The sequence below is a fragment of the Bombyx mandarina genome, chromosome 04 (genome assembly GCF_030267445.1).
Source record: "Bombyx mandarina strain Sakado chromosome 04, ASM3026744v2".
Lineage (NCBI taxonomy): Eukaryota > Metazoa > Arthropoda > Insecta > Lepidoptera > Bombycidae > Bombyx > Bombyx mandarina.
In genome coordinates this window covers 13,624,843-13,651,100 of record NC_143211.1, presented here as the reverse complement: position 1 = coordinate 13,651,100, position 26,258 = coordinate 13,624,843, and the positions used below count along the sequence as shown (strand labels likewise).

Here is a 26,258-nt window from a genome sequence, read left to right as displayed (position 1 = left end):
TTCGAGGGCACAAAGCGCAACGCGTGTTATCGGCAGCGTATATATTGCGCATTGGAATGCGCGCGCGCACACTCGCTTCCTTCGCGTCGTACGATCCGTCCTCATTACAATTTTGACTGGTGCGAGAGTTGACTAGCGAGGTTAGTAGTTTTTCGCTATTTTCATGTTTTCAGTGAATTTTAATTTAGTGAAATACGATGTTCCTTTGTGAAACATTGGTGTTGTGTACATTAATTGTACTTATTTTTTAACTTATAACAGTGATTTGTTTACTTCTCATTGTATTTTAAGTAAAAAACAGTTTTCAATCATGAAGTATAATTAATGGTTTCAGTAACATTTTGCTGATTTAGTATTTTCGTCTGAAAATATTAAAACAGTATTTAAAACAATACAATCTTTTTCATTGTTGTTTGACTTTAACAAATCGGAAATTAAAAAATATCCAGCAAAGTTACATCTTGTAGAAACATTTTTTTTTCAATATTTATCTGTTTAATATAGCTGCCGACATTACTATATATTTTTAACAAAAATAAATCCGATAGAAAAATCTTTAAATAAAACTGTTACTATTTAAAATTGAATGGTACCTACCTATATAAAGTCTATAAGATCATTAAACCAACTTGTTCTAAAGTTACCTACGTCATAGCCGTTATCGGACTTATGCATTATGGTGAAAAAATATTCTTGTCATTATCTAAAGACGATTAATCTAGATTAATACTAATACAATATCCGATAAGTTTATTTGCATAGTGACTGTTAGCATTAAGCTAAGTTCTCTAAGTGTAGGTATACCAAACTTCGGGGACCACAAAACCAACTTCATAGCGAAAAAAATACGATACATTTTATTACTGATCATATTTGGTTAAGTAATTACAATAAGGGAATAGTCAATTTACAAATAAATATTAAGTTTAACTACTTGCAATTTTCCGACAGCTAAAAGAAAAAATAATATACCTAATATTTTTCTTTTTATTCACGTTTCTTAGTAGATACGTTTAAAAAATAAACATACTTGCTGCTACTGAAAAACAAAACATGACACATTGACAGATTATCAACAGATAACTGGATCCGTTTCAATTAATCGTATTCGCAATTCGCGTGGCGCCTTACAAGTGGAAATTCTGCAATCTCGAGATTGATGTATTTTTATGCATCTTTGTTTAAGCACGTGCGCCGTTTGAACGCGTACAGAATTTACAATTACTTCTTAAAGCCTTGTTGAGACCGTCGAATCATAAAGAAATCTTTAATATTCATTTGCATAAGGGACATTAATAATTTAATATGACAATGGTATCATTCGAATAGCCCTGTGTTTACACAAATCGTATAATTATCTTTCATGAACAGGTATTTCGTTGTCACTAGCTAGTTTAAGGGTTCTCCTTAAAATCATCATTCTAACAGAACCATTTGACATGGTGAAAATTTATGAGTAGATATCTTAATTAGCTCGTAACAGACCTCTAACCCCGCGTATTCTGAGATGTTTACGGCCTTTGATCACGGAGTGACAGTTAATTGTTGAAATTTATAGAACTATTTTATTGTTGTCAGGTAGCTTGAAATTACAATGAGTTCAAGCGAGTTCAGATTAGAGCGCAGCGTGGAGCTCTCGCCAGACACCAAAGAGTTGGCGGAAAAGGAGTTGAGAGAGACCCCGGAAAGAGTACGCGAAGCCTTGGAAAGGCTAAAGGAACTTCTTAAGGAAAACAAAGATTTGTATTTTCCAGACGACGATGAGATACTCACGATTTTCCTGAGACCATGCAAATGGCATCCGGAGAGCGCTCTTGCATTGGTAAGTAGGTTGTATTTACAAACATACAAAGATTTATGTTTTTTTTTCAAAACTTCGTCAATATAAAAGACTGATTCAATAATTTAATATATCAAATGAAAAAGAAAAAATTTTGCGGTGCTTTTTTTTTTCTAATTAATCATCAGTACCCACTGGTGAATTTTGTAACGTTACATTGCTCCGGTTACGTGAATTTTGACCATGTTGCTCTCGCATCATTGCCACAATGCTTTCATTTTGTAATACGGATAAAATTTGTATTACATGCGCACATTTCGTCATTTATTACAGTAGTACGGCTAGTGACCTGCTTAAAAAAAAATTATTTCATTATTGTTACTGTATCGATTGTGATTCAATTTAAGTACGCGTTTATTCACGTAAAGAAAATATACATCACATATTTTTTTAAACACATAACATTAATGAGCGTTAAGAACAACAAATCAAACAATGTTAATCGTCAATTTGAACGCGGAACGTTAGTAATGTTACAGCCTAATAAATTTTCGTAACATTTAACAACATACTACATAATGTTTTGGCAACAGTACTAATAACACCCCAGTTATTAGCGTCGGTTTAGGAATGATTTCGTTGCATTTGTCCTAGACCCCGACGTTCTCATGTCTACTAAAATCAAGGCCCGTCATTATGTGTATGTTTAATAAGGGATTGTATAATTTTGATGTAGAAACAATAAATGATTTTGTATTTCGGTTAAAGTTAATTTATCGAAATTAGTACGCTGTACAATTAACTACTTTTTTAGGTTGTTTCTGAAGATTTTGCAGAGACAAATAGTAGACTCAAACCGAAAAGTCAACATGTCGAACTATTAATGCCTTTACTTTTTTTTACTAATTTTTTTTTTTAAATTTAAAATATACGCTTTGTTTTACGTTTATTTGTCTACACATTTAGATGTCTCGTCCATCTTATTAATACAAAAAAAGTCTAAACAAGTTTAGCACAAATAACACATGCAATGATACTTAAAAAAATCTGAATTAAAAAAAAAACTGACGAAACTAAATTATAGCTTATAATATCGTAAGTCGTTATGCACTTATCCGCACGTCATAGTACAGGTATATCATAATTATCATTAAAGTTTATCTAAAAAGATCTCGCGGACGATCTCCAATACGATGGATCGACCTCATGAAATCTGTGACTCACTTCAATATAAATGATTGCTCTCACTTTGCTAAATATTTTGCCACATGGCGTCGCATCGTGAGTGCATCGGCATCGCAGGATTCGACTGATGCATGACCGCGACCACTCTGTCAAAAGTGTACGACTAGGAAGAAGAAAAAGATCCAATTCTTCTAATCTCCGTCTAATCCAATTTATAATTTAAGGAATTAACCTACTTAATGTAGCTTTAAGAGGCACAGCGGTAGTATTTTACTGTTCACTTCCACATAATTCAAAGCTAGTCGTAACTTTCGATTTATGTACGGGTATCTCAGTTTATGAGATCTATTTTGTTGACTCTGATTGACACTTTCCTAGTTGACACCACCATCCATAAATGTTTTTGTTATCAGCTGACAAAAGCTTTTTGTTACATAGATAAAAACTTAAAATAATATGTGGTTACAAAGAATAAATTTTGACGGGTTTCAATGTGCACACATGTATCCTATGTCCATATATGCCGCGTCCTTTTCCGGAAGAGCGAGATAAAAAAGCCAATGTCAAAGTGCAAATTTTATCGAGCTTTGATAACAACGTACCTTATCTTTGTCCCCGTCAAAACTACAAAAACAATAAAATAGATCTTTTAAAACTTTTATTTGAATGTATTTTATTGAACTGTAACTGTTACAATAGGCGGGCCGTAAGATCCTTCACCTTTAGATGAAAAAAATAATACATATGTTCCAAGATGTTGTTACCGAAAGTGAAAATATTCGTCATGACAGATGCCTGATCCAGTAAATGTACACTTAAATCTCTGGAACTGAAGTTTTATATAAATTAACTACATATTAACGCCAAGGATTCTTTCTCGCGTTCTTTCGCGCTACGTTCATCCTTAGATCTGTTTACATATGTAAATGTTGTGATTTATTTAAATGAACACGCAGCCTCCAATGTCATTGGTTTCTAAGACTAATCATTTGCAGGAACACTAACGATTCAGTATTGAACCGGACATCGTAGGAATTCTTCTGGTATTAATGTTTTTTTTTTTTTGCACAGACGCATCACTGCTTCTCGATAGGAATAGGCAGTCTATCAATGCAATACTACAACCGGCAACTAGGGATAGCATTTCGGTTATTTTGTATGGTCTTGTTTTATCCCTCTGTAGTTGTTAATGCTGTCAGTCGTGCGTGATCACGACTTCGGAAATAATATAATAACAATAAAAAACGCTAAATTAAATCGTAAAAGTACTTTTAATTATGTCTAGGACTAGCCAAAACTGAAGGGAATACTAAGGCTATCTTCTTTTTGATTAGGTTATGTTTTTTTATTGTCGCTTATAGGTTGATGTGTTCACGGTCTGGCTGTTGCTTAATGTTTACCGTAGCCTGTAGACGTGGCGACGTGAATGCCACCATCCACTTTGAGACACGAACTCAAAGCGTTAATCGTACTTTACAATTGCAGTCCTATTTTTCACACGAGAATTCGGTCACCGTTCTCGTCGAACCCGTCGCTTGCGACGAAGGGCTCGACGAGTAAATTAACTCTCAGACACAGCCCACTGAGTTTCTCGCCGGATCTTCTCAGTGAGTCGCGTTTCCGATCCGGTGGTAGATTCAGCGAAGCACGGCTCTTGCTAGGGTTCGTGTTAGCATCGTCGTCAGGTTTGAGCCCCGTGAGCTCACCTCCTAGCCACGGTTACGCTGAAATAGCCTCTCAAGGCTATCAGCTTAGGTAGGAAAAAAAAAACACGAGAATGAGAGAGAGAGAGAGAGAGAGAGAGATATAATGCATCACTGTTTCGCGGCAGAAAATAAGGGGGAGACAACTATTAATAACCAGAATTCGTATACAATCCTATTCATACGGCTCACCGGTTTCTAGGCATTTTCACTTCTATACAAACGTGCTCGGGTAATAATATGTTGCTTTGAAAACTACCCGATTAATAGTGGAAAAGTGGAATGAACTTTCTAGAAGTATAGAAACTATAAACGAAAACAGATATCAATGCGAATTGCTGCTTTTTTTTTTTTTTTTTTTTTTTATTGCTTAGATGTGTGGACGAGCTCACAGCCCACCTGGTGTTAAGTGGTTACTGGAGCCCATATACATCTACAACGTAAATGCGCCACACACCTTGAGATATAGTTCTAAGGTCTCAGTATAGTCACAACGGCTGCCCCACCCTTCAAACCGAAACGCATTACTGCTTCACGGCAGAAATAGGCGGGGCGGTGGTACCTACCGGTGCGGACTCACAAGAGGTCCTACCACCAGTAATTACGCAAATTATAATTTTGCGGGTTTGATTTTTACTGCACGATGTTATTCCTTCACCGTGGAAGTCAATCGTGAACATTTGTTGAGTACGTATTTCATTAGAAAAATTGGTACCCGCCAGCGAGATTCGAACACCGGTGCATCGCTCGATACGAATGCACCGGACGTCTTATCCTTTAGGCCACGACGACTGCTTGTTTTGTGGTATATTTAGAGATAACGAACATCATTTAAATAAGTCAATTATACGAGAGTTACTAGCAGTTATTTGTGGGTTTGTTAGTTAAAATATTGTAGTGTTTAAATATGGTAATCTTTACTGGTGGTAGGACGTGATGTGAGTCCGCACAGGTAGGTACCACCACCATGCCGTGAAGCAGTAATGCGCTTCGGTTTGAAGGGCGGGGCAGTCGTTGTAACTATACTGAGACCTTAGTTCTCATACCTCAAAGTGGGTGGCGGCATTTACTTTTTAGTTGTCTATGGGCTCCGGTAACCAGTTAATACCAGGTGGGCCGTAAGCTAGTCCATCCACCTAAACAATACAAAAAAAAGATGGTTGAACAAATTCATGGTCTACCTGATGTTATGTACTTACCGTAGCATATGGTCAATATCAATGTCAATGCTACTATACACATGAGATATGTGGTCGATGCTTTAATGGAATATATTACGGATGATCGATCAATAATGTTTTATTTATGTTCTTAAAGACGCTCACAAAACAAAACGTTAAGTGGTCAAAGTAAATAAGTCTATTTGTAAATACTAGATTTACATAAACGCTGCTGCACTACATTGTGTTACAATTACGTTTCCTACTTAGTATTTATGTAAATTACGTTCGATTGAGGATACGTTAAAAGTAGAGATAAAATAATGTATTAAAGTAAGAGCTCAGGCTTCGTAAATACTAAAATTGCTCGTACAATTGCACGATAAATTGATTTCTATAAAATACTAGCCGCACTCGCCCGCTTCGCTGGGCATTTAAAATTAACATCATTATTTATTGTCATTATTGTTAGGGAGTCCAACACTCATATAAGTAATAGCCTATCCATTAAGTACATGTACTTTCTACATGGATACTAAGTTTCAAGTCAATCGGATACATGGTTCAGTAGTTATAACGGAACATCCGTAAAAACCACTGTAGATTTATATATTAGTATAGTTGTCATTATTATTAGGGAGTCCAACACTCATATAAATATTAGCCTATCCATTAACTACATGTATTTTCTACATGGATACTAAGTTTCAAATCAACCGGATGCATGGTTCAGTAGTTATAACGGAACATCCGTAAAAACCACTGTAGATTTATATATTAGTATAGTTGTCATTGTTATTAGGGAGTCCAACACTCATATAAATATTAGCCTATCCATTAAGTACATGTATTTTCTACATGGATACTAAGATTCAAGTCAATCGAATGCATGGTTCAGTAGTTATAACGGAACATCCGTATAAACCATTGTAGATTTATATATTAGTATGTAGATAGAGCATTGTAATAAAGGTATATATAGCGTTTAATTTCTTAGCGTCATTAAGTTGGCAAGCTCGTTTGTGCGTAGAGAAAATACGGTTCAGTTCATATTCCTTTGTCCCTGTATGATGATAGTGAAACAAATATTCTTGTAGCATACGATCACTCTTTGCCGTTGCCGCTTCACTATGCTTGATCAAGGGACTTAAAATTACGAAAATTACTTATTTATTCCGCCGTTTTCGAGTACATATCGACGCTTGAAAGGCAAACGTGACTAAGCGACAATGCGTGAACTTTACAGTAGACTAATTTAAAGTTGAAATATCTGAAAACAAAATCTATTTGAACGAATCTAGCTGTAGGATTGAAATGATTTTAATAGACCTAGAAATATATTTTTTTGCGCATCGAATATGGTTATTGCCTATCCGTTATGTACAAAGCAGTTATTGTCGCTTAGTCACGTTTGCCTTTCAAGCGTCGATATGTATAATAGTAAATTAGAAATGAATCTCTTGAGTAAAACGAAAAAAAAGAGGTAATTGAATTTTTTGAAAGATCATCCAAGAAATAAATACATATTTAATTGGCTTTATGCATACACATACGAGCTCAGGGACCATTTGATAATAAGTTTACAGGAGCTCAAAGATATCACAATAGCACATATCCTATGATTTTGAAACAATATTATAGATTTGTCAGAGCATTTCATAATCTAGGTAAAACAATAACAATGAGTTATTTCAAAACAATAAAAGCCTTGAATAGATTACAATAAACGGCCGTCCAAAGGGCAGTGAGTGATCTTGTTTGTGTAATATGCTTCTAATGTAAATAACGTAGTTACTATAATCATAGGTATTGTTTGTTTTATTAGAAATGTTGTTATTTGAATGGTTACATTATCATATTATACGTTAATGCAAGGCTTTTGCTGAATACTTTCTGATTTCAATTTACTGACAATACAAAATTATTAATAATATATATTCATTATAAATATATAAAAACACAGAATAAAATTCATATATATGTACATATTTATTTTATTTTATTAAATTAAATTTATTTTATTGCAAATACTTCCCCGAATTTCATTTTCTAATGGAAGGAAGCTTACTTTAATGAGCAGTATTATTATTATGTTGATTAGTAGTTTAATTGCCAAACATCTGCGGCTCGTGTCCCTGGAAATGGCGAGATAAAATACATAAAAGTTTTAAATTAAAATCAAACTCTTTGAAACAAAACGTTCAGCGATTTCGGATGTTTTGTATTTGAGTGAAGGTCGAATATACAAAGTGAAATCAATGGCAATAGATATTACAGCAGTAGGCAGCGGCTTAGCTGTGAATCTGGCATTTATGATGTCTATGAGCGATGCTGATCACCCACCGTGGTGAGCCGTATACGCTATCTGTCTCTATCTGCCTTTATCTGCCAATAACAAATAAAGAAACAATGAACGAAACTTTGGCTTTGAAGTCAGTCTAGAAGAGTACCCCTCATATCTGCCTGTGGGTATCATAATAGACGATGAGACAACCTAAGAGTGCTCAGCAACGTTATATGAACTATGAGTATTATAGCGGCGAACTGCGACTAGCAATTATTGGTGGCATAGGTAGGAACTAGCATTCTGTCTATTTCTACCGGGAAGCAATTTTGCGTTCCTGTTTGAAGGTGAATCAGCTATACGATACAAGTGAGACTTCCATCTCACCTACTATATCTCTATTCTACTTACTGTACATAATACTTACTTAACAAATGTTTACGAATTACTTCCACGGTGAATGAATAATGAAGATCAAACTTGCAAAATTTACCATTTCTTTAATTGATGGTAAAGTACCTTGTAAACCCGCACGGGTAGGTATCACCACCCTGCCTATTTCTGCCGTATAGCTATAATGCATTTCGGCTTGAAAGGTGGGACAGCCTTTGCACAGTAAAATGGAGAATTACTACTCACTTGTGAGTAGTGTCATTTATGTTGATGACGTCTATGGGCTCCGGTAAACACTAAACATCAGTCCGTAAGCTAGTTCATCTTTCTACACAGTGAAATAAATAAAAACTTTATACACTGTATTAAACAATGTATACCTACAAGCGCACTTCTGTTAAAGTTTTATAATGTAATAAATCAATATAGAATTCAATAGTCGCTTTGCCGTGAGTCATTCAACGTATATTTTTGTAATTGACATGATAACGCAGATAACATTATAAGTATAATACCTAATAGTTATCTGCATATGTGATGAGTGAGTTCAGTGGCTATCAGCCTGTCGTGACCCGGATACTGCTTGCAATTGCATTTCATATTATTAAAGCGTTGCGTTATAACCGTTAGTCTTACGGTGCTTAATAAATGATCTCTCATATTAAGCTTGTTAGTTGTAATACTTACTTACTGACTGGTGGTAGGACCTCTTATGAATCCGCGTGGGTAGGCACCACCACCACCACCACCAGCAGTAATGCGTTTCGGTTTGAAGGGTGGGGCAGCCGTTGTAACTATACTTGAGACGTTAGAACTTATATCTCAAGGCGGGTGGCGCATTTACGTCGTAGATGTCTATGGGCTCCAGTAACTACTTCACACCAGGTGGGCTGTGAGCTCGTCTACCCATCTAAGCAACAAACAAATAAAAAATAAAAATTAATGGAAAAGTTGTGAAACCACTTAGAGGTTCAAACCGCTGTATCTTGCCGACACGTATGTGAATAACATATTTTATCTTTGTCTCTCTTGAGCTAGATCCAACCTCTATTCCTTTGGGATTTCTCGATCCGTGGTTTTATATTTTTCACTTATCTTTATACATTTTACATTTTGTCGTAAATAAGCATAAAATACAGAGAATATCTTGATAACTGGGCTGATAATGGTTTTGACGATAAATCAATTACGTCATCGATGTAAGTCAATTCTGTTCTGTTCCGATGGTTCTTTGTAAGAGGGGCAAAGATTATCAACCGCTTTTGTTATCTCTGAACGAAAATGGGAGATGTTGGCAAAAACTGAACCGAAAAGCTGAGGTCGAAGACACAAATCAGTCTATATCTAGAATACAGCATGTATTTATCTACTGTTTTATCATGTGTTTTGTTTACAAATATCAGGTTCTTGACCTTTCAATTAATTACAGTTGAGTATGTCAAATGGTACAGTGGGTATAGTTTGTTTTATTAACTGAGGATTCGTTTCCCGAATCAAATTACATACTGAGTAATGAAAAGAGCGAGTTGAGATTATTTTTATTGGATTTAAATTTCCTAGAAGTTACAGATGACATAATGACTATTAGCTATAGTGATAACTAGCTGTATCTATCCGCTTCGCTGGGCATTTAACATTAACATTATTATTTCTCACTCCCACAAATATTCTCATCATTAACGCCTCACAACTGGTGTAGGGAGTCCAACACTCATATAAATATTAGCCTATTCATTAAGTACATGTATTTTCTACACGGATACCAAGTTTCAAGTCAATCGGATGCATGGTTCAGTAGTTATAACGGAACATCCGTAAAAACCACTGTAGATTTATATATTAGTATAGATACTTATATAGTATTCTTGTATATTCACAAAATATTAGAAGCGCAACTCCTGTTTTCCAATAGCTTACTGACAAAATAAATCGTTTTTTGTTTGTAACACGGCTGCAGCGAAACTACGAGTGTTGTTTTTAATAACACTTAATTACAATTGCTCAAGCCAGCGACACGAGAGTCGCTGGGTGGCCCACTGCTGTACAACGCAATCGCAATAGTTACATGTTACTCAACATAGCTCTGTCGATCTTTTAAGAGTGACTGACATCCCTGACACGAATGGTATCATAGCAATTATCGTTTGAAAACCTAAAAAAAAACACGCTATATACTTGTACTTCAAGAACCTGTTACGTTAAATGTATTGAGCTCCACCTTGTAGTTTTTCATCCATCATCCAGGCAGTCCGATAAATCTCCCCTATTAGTTTTATTATAGTCTGTATTTTATATATATTTTACATCTAGTTTGAAATTGATACGACAAACGGAGATCGGCTAGAATCGACTTCCAAGAATTGTTTAAGTTTGTTACGACTTCATGGAATAAAGCTTAGTAAATAATGAATACAAAAAAAATGTGATATTAAAACGGAGACCATTTCTCGTGACACGTACCGTATATATAGTATAGTATACGTATAGTTAAAGTGCTACTAATAATTATTATAATTAGATATTATATTAGATTAGATATAATTAGATTTATAATATAATTAGAAAAAAGATAACGATTGAATATTTCGAAAGGGATTATTGTTTACAGATTTTCTTTGGTACACGGTTTATATAGTGGAGCTCTCTAATATATATTATTAAGCCAATCTAAAGTAATGCGGTGTCATCATTTATCTAATCTGTAAAAGGAATATCATAAGACGGAACTTCTCATTCTAGAATCTAATTTATCAAAGAAATCTGTATTTTTACAAGACGACTTTACTTTGAAACTGTAAGTGAAGTAAGAAAAACTTTATCAATGAATTATGACAATAACAGCGTACAGTAATATCGGTTATTATAATTTCCATTGTTTTTCTTAAATAAAACAAAACTCGTTCATCATTATGATAACAAACACAGATTGCAGGAGGCCAGCTTGAAATGTCAATATTATTTTTTCACACACCACTATCGTAACGAACACACCTACTGATGTTTATTAATCAAAGTTATTTTTTTTTTAATAATAATAGATTTACTGACGATCGAGCGAACTACAAGTCTTCACCTTTTTTTTCCTACTTAGCTGAGAGCCTTGACAGGCTGTTTCAGCATAACCTTAACTAGTATGTGAGCTCACGGGGCTCAAACCTGACGACGTTGCTAACACGAACCGTAGCAAGAGCCGTGCTTCGCAGAATCTACCATCGGATCGGAAACGCGACCCACTGAGAAGATTTTTTTTTATTTTTTTTATTGCCCTTGTGGGCAGACGAGCATACGGCCCACCTGATGGTGAGTGGTTACCGTCGCTCATGGACTTCAGCAATGCCAGGAGCAGAGTCAAGCCGCTGCCTACCGATCCGGTAGATCCGATAGATCCGGCGAGAAACTCAGTGGGCCGTTTCTGAGGGTTAATTTACTCGTCGAGCCCTTCGTCGTAAGCGATGGGTTCGACGAGAACGATGACCGGGTCTTCACCAACGTCCTGTCTATTTCTGCTGTGAAGTAATAGGTGAAGTTTTCCAGTTTGATGGGTATGATAGACGTCACACAATATGTAGTATGACATCGACTCCATTTCACGAAATTTTGAGGAAGGAGCATGTTGGCTGTGAGCACACTGCCCATTTCTGCCAAAAAATTACAGACATGATTCAGAAATTAATCAATCTTATGTTTAAATCAGTTAAGTTATTTACAGCAAAGTTTTCATTTAGCATTGTGACAACGATGATTGTATGATTAAGTATTTAATGAGAAAAACTTTGGAGGAGCTAGACAGAGTTTTGATGAGTACATATAAAGATGAATGAGAATGACAAATGCTCCCGCCTGAGAAAAAAAAAGAGGGAAATAGGCAGTATTTGCCTCATTTTTCTCTCTTCAATTCTCTGTTCAATCTTCAAGAAGAAAATCTATAATTCTATAATGTAGTAATATCACGTAACTCGATGTGCTTAGCGGTTCTTCACCTCTTAAATTCAAATTTTGTACTTAGGGTGAATGAAAAACATTACATTTTACTTCGAACAAAGAGTTGTTTGTGTCACTTCCATAAAACACCATTCAACTTATACATATATTTATATTCGTTTGTCAGTACATAAAAACATGAAGCAGCAACACTATCGTATTTACTATAGCAGAAGTGCTCTGCATTGCCTGGTTCATGTTACCATGATAAAAATTTCCAATGTGTCAATTCGTAATCGAGATAAATGATTTTTTCGCAAAATATAATAGTTTCAAGAATTGAGTTTAAAAAAAAAAGTAAATACATCCAAATGTCTGTTATTTTTATTTTACTTTAGGTCTACTAGTCGTAGGTATCTAGGCTGTGAGCACATATCACAGATTGTACGGATTAAATTGTTTTTGGTGTAATCTCGACTAAATACCTACCGGTTGATGTACAAAACAAATCACAATCATTACGGTAAATTACATATTAACTAAATCGTACAAATAGTACCTAAGTCTGATCTGGAATGCAATCTAAATGATATAAGCAAACCTGTATTAATGTACATAGCGAGCGAGCCTCCAAATTGGCTATTGAAAACGAAATTCCAAATTACAATTTCTGCTGCTCTTAAAACTTTGATCTCATATCTTAACGCTGGCGGTATTGCGTTGTTTATCTGTGGGCTTCGTCAACCATTTCCTTCTAGAAAAGCCTTAGTTATTTTATTTGACGAAAAAAAAAAAACAATGCGTATTATAATATTTATAAAATAAATTTCCATTCCCAGATGAGACGCGTGGCAGAATTTAAACGCGATAATGCACACTTGTTAGACGGACTACTTCCTGAACACGAAAAGGACGCCTTTCTAGACCATAAAGTGGTGAATGTGATGAAAGGTCGCGACAATAAGGGCAGAAGAGTTTTAATCGTTAGTGTTGGAGGTGAGAATCTGAAACGAGTAACGTCCGTGTTTATCAGTTGACCTAGTTGTTAATAAATTAAATGAGTAAATTATTTAGTCAAACAGCGTTTTGGATCTACGCCTGGCATTGCTGAAGTCCTTGGGTAACGGTAATCACACACCATCAGGTTGGCCGTATGGCTCGTCTGCTTACAAGAGTAATAAATAAAAATTACTCAATAATTATGACTCGATCTTGGATTTGGATTTTAATGAATCAATAATTACCGGTACCTGAACAAGATCACGCCGGATATACTTAAGAAAAGCATTCTCCATATAATCTAAGCTGAATGTAATGTTTTTAAGGTTCATGGGACCCGAAGAAAGTAAACGCAGATCAGCTGTTCAGACTGTTCTATTTGATCCACTTGGCCGCCATACTGGAGCCCGAGTCGCAGGTCAAAGGCACCGTTGTCATCATGGACTTCTACAACATGGGATGGACACAGGTGAATACTTAATATATTTGTTTAAAGATTATGTGTATCATCAAATAGGGTGACTCACTCAATCCATGGACTCCTTCATATGTAACAACAAACGTTTACGAACGCTTATTTCAAGCTCGTTTTTTGGAAAATTTTGATTACTGATTAGTAGGTCCTATTTCTGGACCGCAAAGGTTGGATAGGTACCACCGTTTTGTCTATTTCTGCCGCGAAGAAGTGTATGTGAGTAGCAATATGTTTTCGTTCGATTGTATATTTTATTACCTAATGTTTCTGTTTTGGATTGTAATTGTATGTATACTCTGTTATTATCTAAGTCGTTATTGTATTTGATGTCTCAAGGTGAGTGGCGTTAAAAAAATTGCGACGTCTATCAGCGATGGTAATTATTTAATACTTAATGGACTGAGAGCTCATCGCCCTAGCTACAGAAAAAAAAACTGGCAAATCATTTATTGCATTAAATCGTTAAGGTCATTTCACATAATTACGTAAAAGCTACGTTGGTTTCTATATTTGATACTATTATCGAATAATAATTATTATCTAAAAGATTAATTCAAATACTTTTTTTTTTGGAAAATATGTAGTGGAATGTACTTTCAATGTACTAAAAGAGACAATCACACTTCTTGATCCGCAAAATCATTCAGTACAGAGCAGATATTTCAAATGCATACATGTTTTGGTAAATTAATAATTATTTCAAAATTTTATTCCATCGAACGATAGTTATGCATCACTGATTGCTTAATTTTCAACACTTCAGTTTTAATGTAGATTTCAAAAGAATATTAAAAAAGAAGAAGAGTTTATTGTTTTAATTTTGTCAAAACTTCAAGTTCCTTTGTGTTGTTTGTAAACAATGACGAGTGATTAGTTTGGCTGATCTTCAAATCTGTTTTAATGTTACGTTTCAAAACGTAATTCGCATTCAAATAATATAACAGCGTAATAATTAATGTTTGTAAAAATTTACACGGAATTTTTAGAGCAGCCCATTTCGATTCAAAGGATCACTAATTTCCCGCTAATAGTACGAAAATAAAATCAAGTTATTCTAGTGTCAAAATTTGTAAATCCAAGTAGGATCCATCATTGTTACCCGTACCGTGCGTGTCTTTAAACAATGTTATAGAATTTTAAATGCTTCCTGAATTTGACAATCAAGGTTAATCGTATGCTAAAAATGCGACAAATCGTTTGGAAATTTCACAACAGGTACCTTATGAACGTATAAATGTATAAAGGCGATTGATAATGTTAAAAACCATTGTTTCATTAGTATTATTTTCAAGTGAATACAATAAAATGATGCCGCGGAAATGCGTGCTGTGTTTATGTACTTAAATGAGTCATACAAAGTGCCCTAACAAAGGTGAGAGGTACCTAGCCCAAAGTGCAATAACACAGAAAGGCGTGTGTTTGTTTGCTTGCCGAACAAAGAAATTAACAAATACTTTGTTCTCAACGTGTCAACGATGTCTCTGTGCATTGTTCGGCTCTTATCTTTGTTTATGTTAGGTTACAAAATATTTAAGTGCCGTATATTATATATTAGATGTAGAGAATATTGTGTTGTATTAACAAATTGAATATTTTTTAAGTAATTTTGATCCTGTTTGGATTTTATGAATAAAATATACATATAGATTAAAAGAATAGGTAATATCTTTAGAACTGTTATTTACATTGACACGATTATTTTATAAACCAAATATGTAAATATATTCATTAAAATCTACCTATTGTCAAATCTAAGCCTTGGTCTAGTTACAAAAGTTCTTATAACTAAATGGAATGCTAGTTTTCATTATTTTCAATGAAGGTGATTATTTCTATTTTACGTTTCTATCATTGTTTTATGTATCAGCTTCTCAGTTTTCAGCTCTTTATTAATTGTCTGATTAAACATTTTTCACAATATCTATCTCAATATGGATATCTTTAAACTTTAAAGTCACATGTGTCGTCTATATTAAGTCCCTAAACCTTGTGTATTAACTAAATTGGTATAATGTGTAAGGTTAATGTTTATCTTTCTATTATTCATACGATTTGCTGAAGACTAACATAAATCATATTTGAGTTGCGGCTGGTCATCAAATAGCAATGGCCAGCTACAAATTTCATCAATGCGAAATCATAATGTACCTTAATATTAATAAATTAGAAAGTATAGAACAAAGAGATTATTTTATTTCCAATATTAAGTACACAGTATTGGTATCGATAACATTGAAACATTTCAAATATTCGATATTTTGTTTCTATGTACTAATTTTAGTGTAAATAAAACTCTTTATAGCACGATTATACTAATAGAAATAATGCATAAGAATATTTAATCATTTGTCCTTCATTCATATTGTGGCGTAGTTTTTTTTGTTAAGATTGATTTTATAGACACTTAACATGGTATGTTTGTCTATTTTAGAACTACATACATACTTAATGCGGTCATAAAGTAGGGGACACGTAATTCAATATAACGAAAATTTTCATATAATGTATCTTAAATTAAATTCCATTAGTTGATATATTATTACTCAAGCCCCTTTCTCTTCATTTTGTAAATAAGACGTCATTATTAAAATTTCTATTAATAGTCGTTAGAGGTAAAAGTAATATACGATTTGAGAATCTCCTTATTTTTAAATGAAGTCAACTAATGAGAGAGAGAGAGAGAGAGAGAGAGAGTATTTTTTATTGTAGACCAAAAAACAATTAAACAGTGCAATACATTATACACAAAAAGTACAATTGGCGGTAATGAAAGAAATAAAAAATAAAGTTTTCCAGAGAAAGATTCAGGCAGATTAGGCCAGATTTAGGCATTGCTGAAGTCCATGGGCGACGGTAACCACTCACCATCAGGTGGGCCGTATGCTCGTCTGCCTACAAGGGCAATAAAAAAAAATTTGATCATGCATTACAGTGAGCAATTTAGTTTGGTTAATTAATTCTTTGAGAAAGGAAAAAACGTCAAGGAAACAATTACAAGTGGAAACGCAACTCGTAACGCGTTTTAATTTGAAGGAAAATGGTTCACTCAAGGGACATCACGTACTGCCCAACATCTATTTGTTTCGATGATGCAACCAATCTCATTGTAACTGTGACCGATACGTAGGTGCTGATTAAATCGCTTATCGCGATAATTTCTTTGTGGATTAAGATTGGATTTTAGAAAAAATATCTAAATAACAATTTAAAAGTATTATTTTGGTAAATCGTGATAACTTCATCGAAGATTGTATCTAATTTAATGATTGAAAAACATTTGAATTTGTTTTTTGTGTTAAGAACGTCTTATCAAGCGCAAACTTATCAGTGTGCTTAGTGCGAGTTTTTTAACGTTCTCGATATCGAAAAAGTTAACTCTAATTTGTGTGCAGTTGGAACAGCGCTCGTAGCGGCAAATTTAGGCAAACGTTCCAACTCCATACAAAGGACAATGCCCATTTTCTATGGGCGTTTGGGCCCCTAAAAAAAGTTGTCGCGTCATGATGGTTTTAACTTATTTTGATAGACAAAGAAATATCGTTTCATATTCAGAAAACTATTTTTATATTCTCACCCAGGTTTAAGAGAAATCTGTTTTTTTCTGCAGCTAAAATTAAGTTGTTAATTGTTTTTTTCGAAATCAATAATCGCTTTCATCATTATTTACAGAATTAAATAAGTTAATTATGGTTAATGTTGCTAGAAATAAGCCCTTACGTACATTTTATTATTATTATATCCTCATAATAATAATTAAATGAAATGAAAATCCGGAAGCCGACAACGATATTGTTGTTGTTGTTTTTAAATTCGCCAAGAAGCAGGCAAAGAGCGTAGCTTATACAGCCTAGTCTGTCGTAGTTATATTTTTTTATGTCAATAAAAAGCCGGTGTATCTCTTTTTATTGCTTTTTGGGAGTTTTGACGTCAACTCCTTGAATAGCTCATTGAGTGAGCATGAATTTCCGCAGACCTTTTATCTTGAAAAAAAAAGGCACCACTATGTTAGCCACAGTTTTATTCCAATGCCTCAATAATCGTGAACAACGATTATTGACGTTTAATACACAAAACAACGCCCAATTTATATATTATACATCACAATAAACTATTAAAAAAACTTCAAGTGACGCTTCACTCGGGTTGCTGCCAAAACTCTCTGATCATATATAATAAGAATAGAGTAATGGTAGGCCATTGAGATTTTTATTAATGGAATCATTAATATCTGAAAATATTAAATAAAATAACTCATGGTTTTAAGTAATAATTATTATTATAATATATAAATATTGAATTGAACAAAAATAAACTAAAAAGCCTGAATTATAACCATTAGTTATTTTTTTTTATTTGTTGTTTAAGTCACAGACAACTCTTTCGTTTGGCAGCATATAGGTTTACTATAAGGCTGTATGGGCTAAGCCCTTTGCCTATTGGCGAATTTAAAAACTATGGCACTAAGTTTTGGAATGTTATCAAATAAGTAATTTATTTTTTTGTAAAACAATGCCAGGGCGAAAGAAATGTTGATACATAAACTAAACAACGTAAAAAAATAAGGCATAGTTTTTCAAGTACAAATAGTTTTGACATAAAGTTGGCCCACTTTTGGGCATTGTCCTTTGAGTTAACTTTTTCGATATCGAGAACGTTAAAAAAATCGCACTAAACACACAGAGTAGTTTCTCCTGAAACAATTATTGTGTTTTTAAAGAATTTCTCAGAATCTCTCTCAGTTCCTCATAAAAGTCGCAGTAAGTTTCAATGGATATAAGGTAACATTCATTTTCCGCTACTCTGGTTCCGGCCATACTTTACATTGCCATTTTAGGAAGTAAGTATTTAAAATAGTGTTAGAAGATCAACATTTTACGCAAACTTCCGGCCTTTGTCAAATTTTTGTAACGTTGAAGGAAACAGATTGTCCTTGACGCCTCAAAAGGAATGCTCAACAAGCATCGTTAGGTAAATGCTGTAAATTGTCTAAAGTTATACTTAATGTCGTTTAACTAAATCTTATTTTAGTACCTTTACTTAGGTTTGAACCACCGTATAGCTCATCTTTATCATACATTAATACCCTTTAATTACTGGTGGTAGCAATAAAAAAAACACTTGACGTCTCAATAATATGATATGCACGCTTACAATATGATTAAACTTATTTTTCAATAGAATTGTCATTTCTATGTGCCTAAAAACTCAGCCATTTTCAATTTGATCTATGTATCGTCCTCTGCGGCTTGCCACAATTAGGTCTTAATGATAAACAATCATCTTGAAAACGAAGATCTATGACACTGGGTAATATAATGCTCCAATTAAAATAAGTACTTAATACGAGAACTATATAGTTACAGAATTAATTAAAAACATACTAGTGTTTATCTATCTCGAGTTCAGATTAATTACGCGGATATACTAGCTTTGATCAGGTTTCGAAAACAACAATATTTACATATAGTAAATGTACAAACAACTTATCTTGTTGGTCCTAACATTTATTGAAGCTGTTGTCAACACGTCTATCGTTTTGTTATCTGTATGTTTGTTAAATAGATTTATTGTATAACATTTATTTAATTAATCACGTGACTACTTAATTTGTATTCTAGTCCAAGATTTAGGAGCCGTATTGGGTTTAGCAATTCCAGAGCTGATGATATATTTATTAACTCTTATGATTGCTCGTCTACCCACAATTTTCAGAAAAAAATATCTCAGAACTCTTGGATACTGATAGGAAGCTAAAAATATATGCTCAATGGAAATTTATTAATACAAATAATAAATAATAAATAAATAGAACCGTACAATTCTCCATAAAAGTTTTTTTTTAAAAAGCGTGAAATAATTACTTAATGTATTGATGATTTTTTGTTGTTCTACGCCTTTTTCTAAGTCTCGTATTTTCTTGATTTAATATTTTTGTAGTTTACTTCATTATCGCGACAGTATCGCCTCTTCTTATTGCGCTACTAATTCATTCACCAAAAGTTTTGGGAATGTTTATCAATCTTTCGAACCCATCGTATCGAAATCAATTTAGGTACAGCATGAAACATTTTACGTGCATATTTCGTTTTTGTCATTCGATAGTTTCTCTCACGAGAGCTTCAAAAAGTTCTAACTTGTTCATTTCTAATCGGATATAATATTCATAGTGTTTAAATTTTGTAAGTTGTTCATGACTGTCATTAAAACAACGTAAAAAATAATCAATATCCTAATTGTAAATATCCTAATTGATTTATTTTATTTAAGATTTTTAAAATTATCAATTTTAGATATGCTTTTATTGTATTATAGAACGAATATGTTTGGAAAGTGTTTTTTTTTTCTTGACGTGTAGGTGAGCTAACGGGGCTCAAACCGGGAGTGTTGCTAACACTGACTCTAGCAAGAGCAGTGCTTCACAGAATCTACCACCGGATCGGAAACGCGACCCACTGAGAAGATCCGGCGAAAAACTCAGTGGGCTGTGTCTATGGGTTAATTCACTTGTCGAGCCCTTTGTCGCAAGTGACGGGTTCGACGAGGACGGTGATCGATGCTTGTAGTACCTAAAAGCACCCTTAATGGATCGGGAGGATCCGTAATGACGTATTTAGGGCGACGTCGCTTGTTTATCATTCGGCCCACAGGTTCGGGTATGTAATTCCCGGCGGCCACGACAAGAGGGTTTTCATGTCGTGCCCCCTTTTCAAAGTGGCGCAATGATGCCGACTGTAGATACTTACTGACTGAGTCAAGCTCCAGGTCATCACAGAGATCCACGTTCCTTAAGAACCATGGTGCTCCGACGGCTATCCTGAAATTTGGAAAGTGGCAACGCCAAATTATTTTTATTCTATTGTTACAGACAATGGGTCTAACGCCTGCGTTTTCAAAGAGACTATTAACGTTCATCCAAGACGCCATGCCTCTTCGCTTGAAGGAGGTACATTTCGTGAAGCAGCCCATGATCTTCAACGTCGTATGGAATATGTTCAAGCCTTTCATCAGAGAGAAGCTTAAGAATAGGGTAAGTTTTTATGTTATAGGAATGCTATTAAAAATCTTGTAGAATTAATAACGAATTAATTTTTCATTTTATTTGTAAGCCCCTGAATGTTTGCTATGTTATCGTCGAACTCAACAAATCTATATTGATTCTGTAAGGCACTCTCTCTTATGAACGGAACAATTGTATCCGTGCTACTTAAAGCTGACTAAGTTGAATTAATTCCAGATTTTCTTCCACGGTTCCAAAATGTCTTCTCTCCATAAGTACATGGCGCCCAGTCACCTACCCTCGGATTATGGTGGTGAACTTCCTGCTATCGACTACTCCGGAGCCGACTGGTATCCGGTCATCAACGAAATTCTGCCTCATGTGCAGAATTGGAACAAGTACGGTTTCGTTAAAGACTCTTAGATATTATATAATTAAATTATCGAAACAAACTAATGAAGTAGAAATTGTCACATTATAAATATAATTAATATAATTTAATGGGATATTTTTCAAATAATAATGTTTAGTGTTATAATGTAATAACTTTTCAAGTAATCATGTTTATTTTTTTATTTAATGGGATATTTTTCAAAAGACAAAATATCATATAATCTCATACCAACATTATTTTGATTTTACATCTATTCTATTTCTCTCAGTGATAAGTTATTGATTTTATACTCATCGTGTTCTCCATTTATTAATCATATTCTTCATTTTGAAATGTAAACATCTTCAAGATATCGCTCTGATCGTATATTTTGATTCGACGGTGACAATCACATGACAATCTTAAATTCCTTTTTTTTCATTTTCTGTTGAGATATTACTACCATTCTTGTTTAGCTAATATTCTCCATAATTGTTTTTCTTTTATACCAATAGTTTCTTATTTATTTTCCGTGATATATCTTTCTTCCATGCATTGTTTCATGTCGTTTGTTCTCATCCATAAATTTTTATCGCCTTCTATAAATTTCAATCAATCAATATTTGTTGGATTTGCAATCACGTTTTCTACCTAATATTTATTCGATATGTCATTGTGTTAGATAGCAGTATTTTTATAAATAGCCATTCCGCATTTGTCTCTTAATATGTATGTTAATTTTTAGTTTCTAATTAAATGTTCAGTGTGTGAGCAGCATTAAATAAGGTGTTTAGATATCGTGAATTTAAAAATTATTTTGACATGTGACCTTTGGATACTGGGTTATGTGACGTAATTTTAATTTTTATAGATTTCGGGGATATGTATTTACGACAATTATTGCATTATTCATTGAATTTGTTTTACATAATTGAATTTGCCAAATTAGTAGTAAACGTAGAAGAAGCACTGCTAGATTGTAATTGTGATTTATAAATTGAGATTAATCTGCAATGACTTTAATTTACAATCTATTGTAAATTAAAGTTTTCAAGACGCATTACGTTAATGTGAATGACACGAGTTATTTATAAAGTGATACGCACTATGCAGTAGGAGTGGGTAATATTGGTTTTGCCGTGTATCGAATCGTATCTATATATCGAGGATCAATATCGGATATTGAATCTATATATTTTCTGAATCTATATATTGATGGATGCTCGTAGATTTTCTCGATTCATGATATTTGAGATTTGAAACTATACGCTGATATAATATCGTAGTAGATATAGATTTAAGTCAACGTTATACGGTTGGTTTTCTGATATCAATTTATAATATGATCTTAAAGTAATAAAAAGAACATGAAAATAAAAATATCAAAAAAACTTTCCTTCATGCTTTTACCAGGCTTAGGACTGGCTACATTATTTTCAGTTTTTAGTATTTTGTGTCTTAATTTAAAATTACAAAATATACCAAAAGTGTGTAAATTTCAAAACTTTAATACAAACACAAGAAATAAATTCAATTATTTGGATTCAACTAAAAATAGAAAAATGTGTACTTTAAAAATCAAACACAAAAAACTTTTAAGTATTTATAAACACTTGTCCAAAAATTCTAGTTCAAGGTCAAAGCGCGTGAAATTAAATTCAACGATGCAAATAGGCTATACTGCATTCAAGTTAGGGTTGAAAGTTGAAACTTCTTTCCTTAATTGTATCCTGCTGATACGCTAAGAATAATCTACAGACATATGGACTTAAATATAAGGTTTACAATTGTATGGATAATGCCTGTTTCTGTTTCATTCATCACATGATATCCCTATCGTGCGCTCACTCACTCTGGCCGATTCGATACGAACCAAACGAATATTGCTGATATTAACGAATCGGTACGATATGCCGATGCGCATCACATCGAGCGATATCGTGTATCGGCTGATGTCGATTCACGAATCGGTACGATATGGCGATGCGCATCACATCGAGCAATATCGTGTATCAGCTGATATCGATATATAGATTTCGTGCGGGGCGATATCGGATTCAACGATATTGCTGCGATATATAGATATTGAATCTATATACGATTTATATCACCCACTCCTACTATGCAGTATGGATCTCCTGCCTGTTTTTGCCGCGAGCTATGCGTTCCGGTTCGAAGGGTGGATTAGTCGTTTATTAATTACAAATTACCAATTTTATTTCATGTCTCACGCCTTTGGGTGGCGCCATTTTAATAGTTCTGACTGTATTAACAAGGGCGTAGTTGTACGAAAAGTAATTAATGTTAATGTTTGACCAATACCTTGCGTATTTGAGAGATAAGTTTTCGGTATCCGTTTTTTGGAGTGGGTATATTAAGTATCGGCAGCTGAAAGTCATTTTTGGTTAAAAAACAGTAGTATATATTAAGTATATGCTTGTCATTGGTTTCTGATATTATTTCTCTTCATTCTTAGATATGAAAATTAATAGTTGTTTTCATTTCATTCATTTTTGTAAAGGCGTTATGAATAGGAGCGAATTTCATGACATGTCTTAAAAAAAAAATTACCGGATTTTTGTGGGGTTACTTTTAATTATTAAAGTCTATTTTAAATGTCACACTAATATTAAGGCTGTGATCCACAGTGTTTACTGAGCCAGTAATTTAATAAGATACCAAATGTAGATTAGTAAGTTCATGACATTCTTATAGTTTTAAGATACTTTAATTACTCAATATGTATATCAAAAACGTACGTGGTTATACAAATTGATGGATTAAAAAAACATGAATGTTGAAAACGATATTTTGTTTTAATATCTACTAGTAATAACGACAAATGTATAAATGCGTGATGTTGTTGTGCCTTCAAACTTTTATCGTTAATGCTAAATAAGATGAGAAGAAAATTCCCAACTTGCTCAATATTGGATGCAAATAATGTATTTTGATAGATGAAATAAACTTTCTTTGTAATATATTTGTTTTTTAATTCACATCATCGTAAATATTTATGTCTTGAAGAACTAATTGAAGCAATTTAGCTTGATCATTTTCAATGGGGTTGGCCGGTTAAAGCTTTTCTCAGATGTCGCCAGCGTAGCTTGTTCCCTTGTCACAGAGAGCCGCCATTTTGTGTGTTTTGCGTTCGTGATATTTCGGCATTTTGTGACTTTGATACGGTTCTTATTACTTTCTAAGTAGTGCTAAACAGTTTTACAACATGTATTCCAACTGGATAGTTAAAGAATTAAAGGAGGAGTTGAGAAAACGTGGTGCATCTTTACGAGGAAAAAAAGTGGATTTTGTCGAAAGGTACAATGTTGATGTTTTATTTTAACTTAGAAAACTTCTCTCAAACTGTTTCCGGTAGATATTATTATAATAATATTAAATTGTGTACCTTAAGAACTTTATTCCTTGTAGCATGTGCAAAAAGAATTGCTCACATTACACACATTACCTACCAACTAATGTATTATTTTATTTTTTTCAGATTAGAGCCATATGACCAAAATTTTAATTTTGAAACAAAATTAAAAAATAGCTCTAGCAAAATATGCTAATATATATGATTTGCTAGTGGAGCCATGTGGCATTTTCATTAGCCAAGAGCGCCCATATCTTGCTGCATCTCCTGATGGTGTGTCGGGCGAAGAAACTATAATTGAAGTGAAATGTCCATACGCTAGCAGAAAACATGAAATAAATATAACAACGGTGCCTTACTTAGAACAATGTAACGGGATATTGTCTCTAAAAAAAACCTGCACATATTATTATCAAATCCAAGGGCAGTTATACTGCTCAGGCAAAACATACTGCAACTTGGTTATTTACACCTACAAGGACATCAAAGTGATTTATGTTGAAAAAGACAATAATTTTATAAATAATATGATAAATAAATGAGATATCTTTTATGAAAATATTTTCAAAGAAGCATTGTATGAAAAATATCTGTATTATAACTATACACACTTGTCGAAATAAATAATCAGGAATATTTTAAATTATTTTTATTGACAATTCCTTCTCTAAAATTACATAACATTACACATATGAAATATATAATAAGCTTAATTAGTAACATTCAAAATTGATCTTCTATTGATATGCCGACCACTCTACTCCAGCGATACCTTATATCAATGACATTGGCATAAGTGTGATTAAAACTAATGAAAACTTAGATGCTGTTTCCAACCCGGTGTAGTATTGCACTGTCTCATCGTCTGCAAGTAATAGCTCTGTAGAGAACAATCTTAATATATTGGATGTTTGAGTTCCAATAGTAATATGATGCCTTGTAATTGTTTCATCTATACTAGAGTTATTATTTTCTATTAGAATTTCTTGAGAGACATTTGAATCAAAATGCACATTGCTGTGTTCTTCAAAGGGTACGAGTTTGTAACCTTTGTTCTCTATTTTTGTTTCTTCAGAAACTGGTTTCATATTCCATGAAAATATAGATGGTACAGCACCTTTCTTCAGATATTTATGTTAATGTTTGACACCTACAACACAAAGAAAAACATTTAAATATACTATCACAAGGACACCTGACCATGGTTCAAAATATTTGTTATTACAATGGATGCAGCGATTTAGATAGAACTTTCAATAGTAACAGCTAATAATGAACAACAGCTCATGAGGAATGCGTTTCCTCCAGTCTGATTTTGTGTTTGTTAAAAGGTTCCTTAGAACATAAATCTACTTGCAAAATATGTTAGCAACGAATAGTGTGCCTAACTAATTATTATTGGATTTTTTTAATAAGAGAACAAAGATGTGTGCTACACCTAGTCATGCATTATAAATATTTGACAGAAAGAAACATACCTGTGTATTTACTAATGTTTTCATAGTCAGATTCTACAAAGTGTTTACGACATAACCTCGAACTTTTTGTGGGAGTACTTTTTTCGCGTCAAATGGCCTTTAACCACAGTCTTCCAATTTTCTTGACCTTCGGAATT

The 26,258-nt window shown here is 33.5% G+C and overlaps 1 protein-coding gene and 1 long non-coding RNA gene across 3 annotated transcripts; one reads left to right on the top strand and one right to left on the bottom strand.

Annotated features, from left to right (window-relative positions):
- LOC114245988 (clavesin-1) lies at positions 1–24,251 on the top strand. 2 transcript variants are annotated; one of them, XM_028178336.2, is made up of 6 exons: positions 1–140; positions 1,579–1,822; positions 13,266–13,422; positions 13,752–13,894; positions 20,766–20,927; positions 21,135–24,251. In XM_028178336.2, the coding sequence occupies exons 2-6, from the start codon at positions 1,595–1,597 to the stop codon at positions 21,318–21,320; spliced, it is 876 nt and encodes a 291-aa protein (XP_028034137.2). In that variant the 5' UTR covers positions 1–140; positions 1,579–1,594; the 3' UTR covers positions 21,321–24,251. The 2 variants fall into 2 exon arrangements, with proteins under 2 accessions (XP_028034137.2, XP_028034138.2); XM_028178337.2 differs by having other exon boundaries at positions 43–140; positions 1,583–1,822.
- A 1,474-nt stretch (positions 24,252–25,725) lies between these two features.
- On the bottom strand, positions 25,726–26,243 carry LOC149503159 (uncharacterized). Its single transcript, XR_016323011.1, has 2 exons — positions 26,122–26,243; positions 25,726–25,793 (listed from the first exon to the last, which is right to left on the bottom strand). It is a non-coding gene; the product is annotated as an uncharacterized LOC149503159 (long non-coding RNA).
- Positions 26,244–26,258: the final 15 nt, after the last annotated feature.

Coding starts and splice junctions, on each gene's coding strand:
- LOC114245988 (XM_028178336.2), top strand. CDS start 1,595: ATGAGTTCAAGCGAGTTCAGATTAGAGCGCAGCGTGGAGCTCTCGCCA. Junction 1,823..13,265: donor CGGAGAGCGCTCTTGCATTG/GTAAGTAGGTTG, acceptor TTCCATTCCCAG/ATGAGACGCGTGGCAGAATT. Junction 13,423..13,751: donor TTTAATCGTTAGTGTTGGAG/GTGAGAATCTGA, acceptor AATGTTTTTAAG/GTTCATGGGACCCGAAGAAA.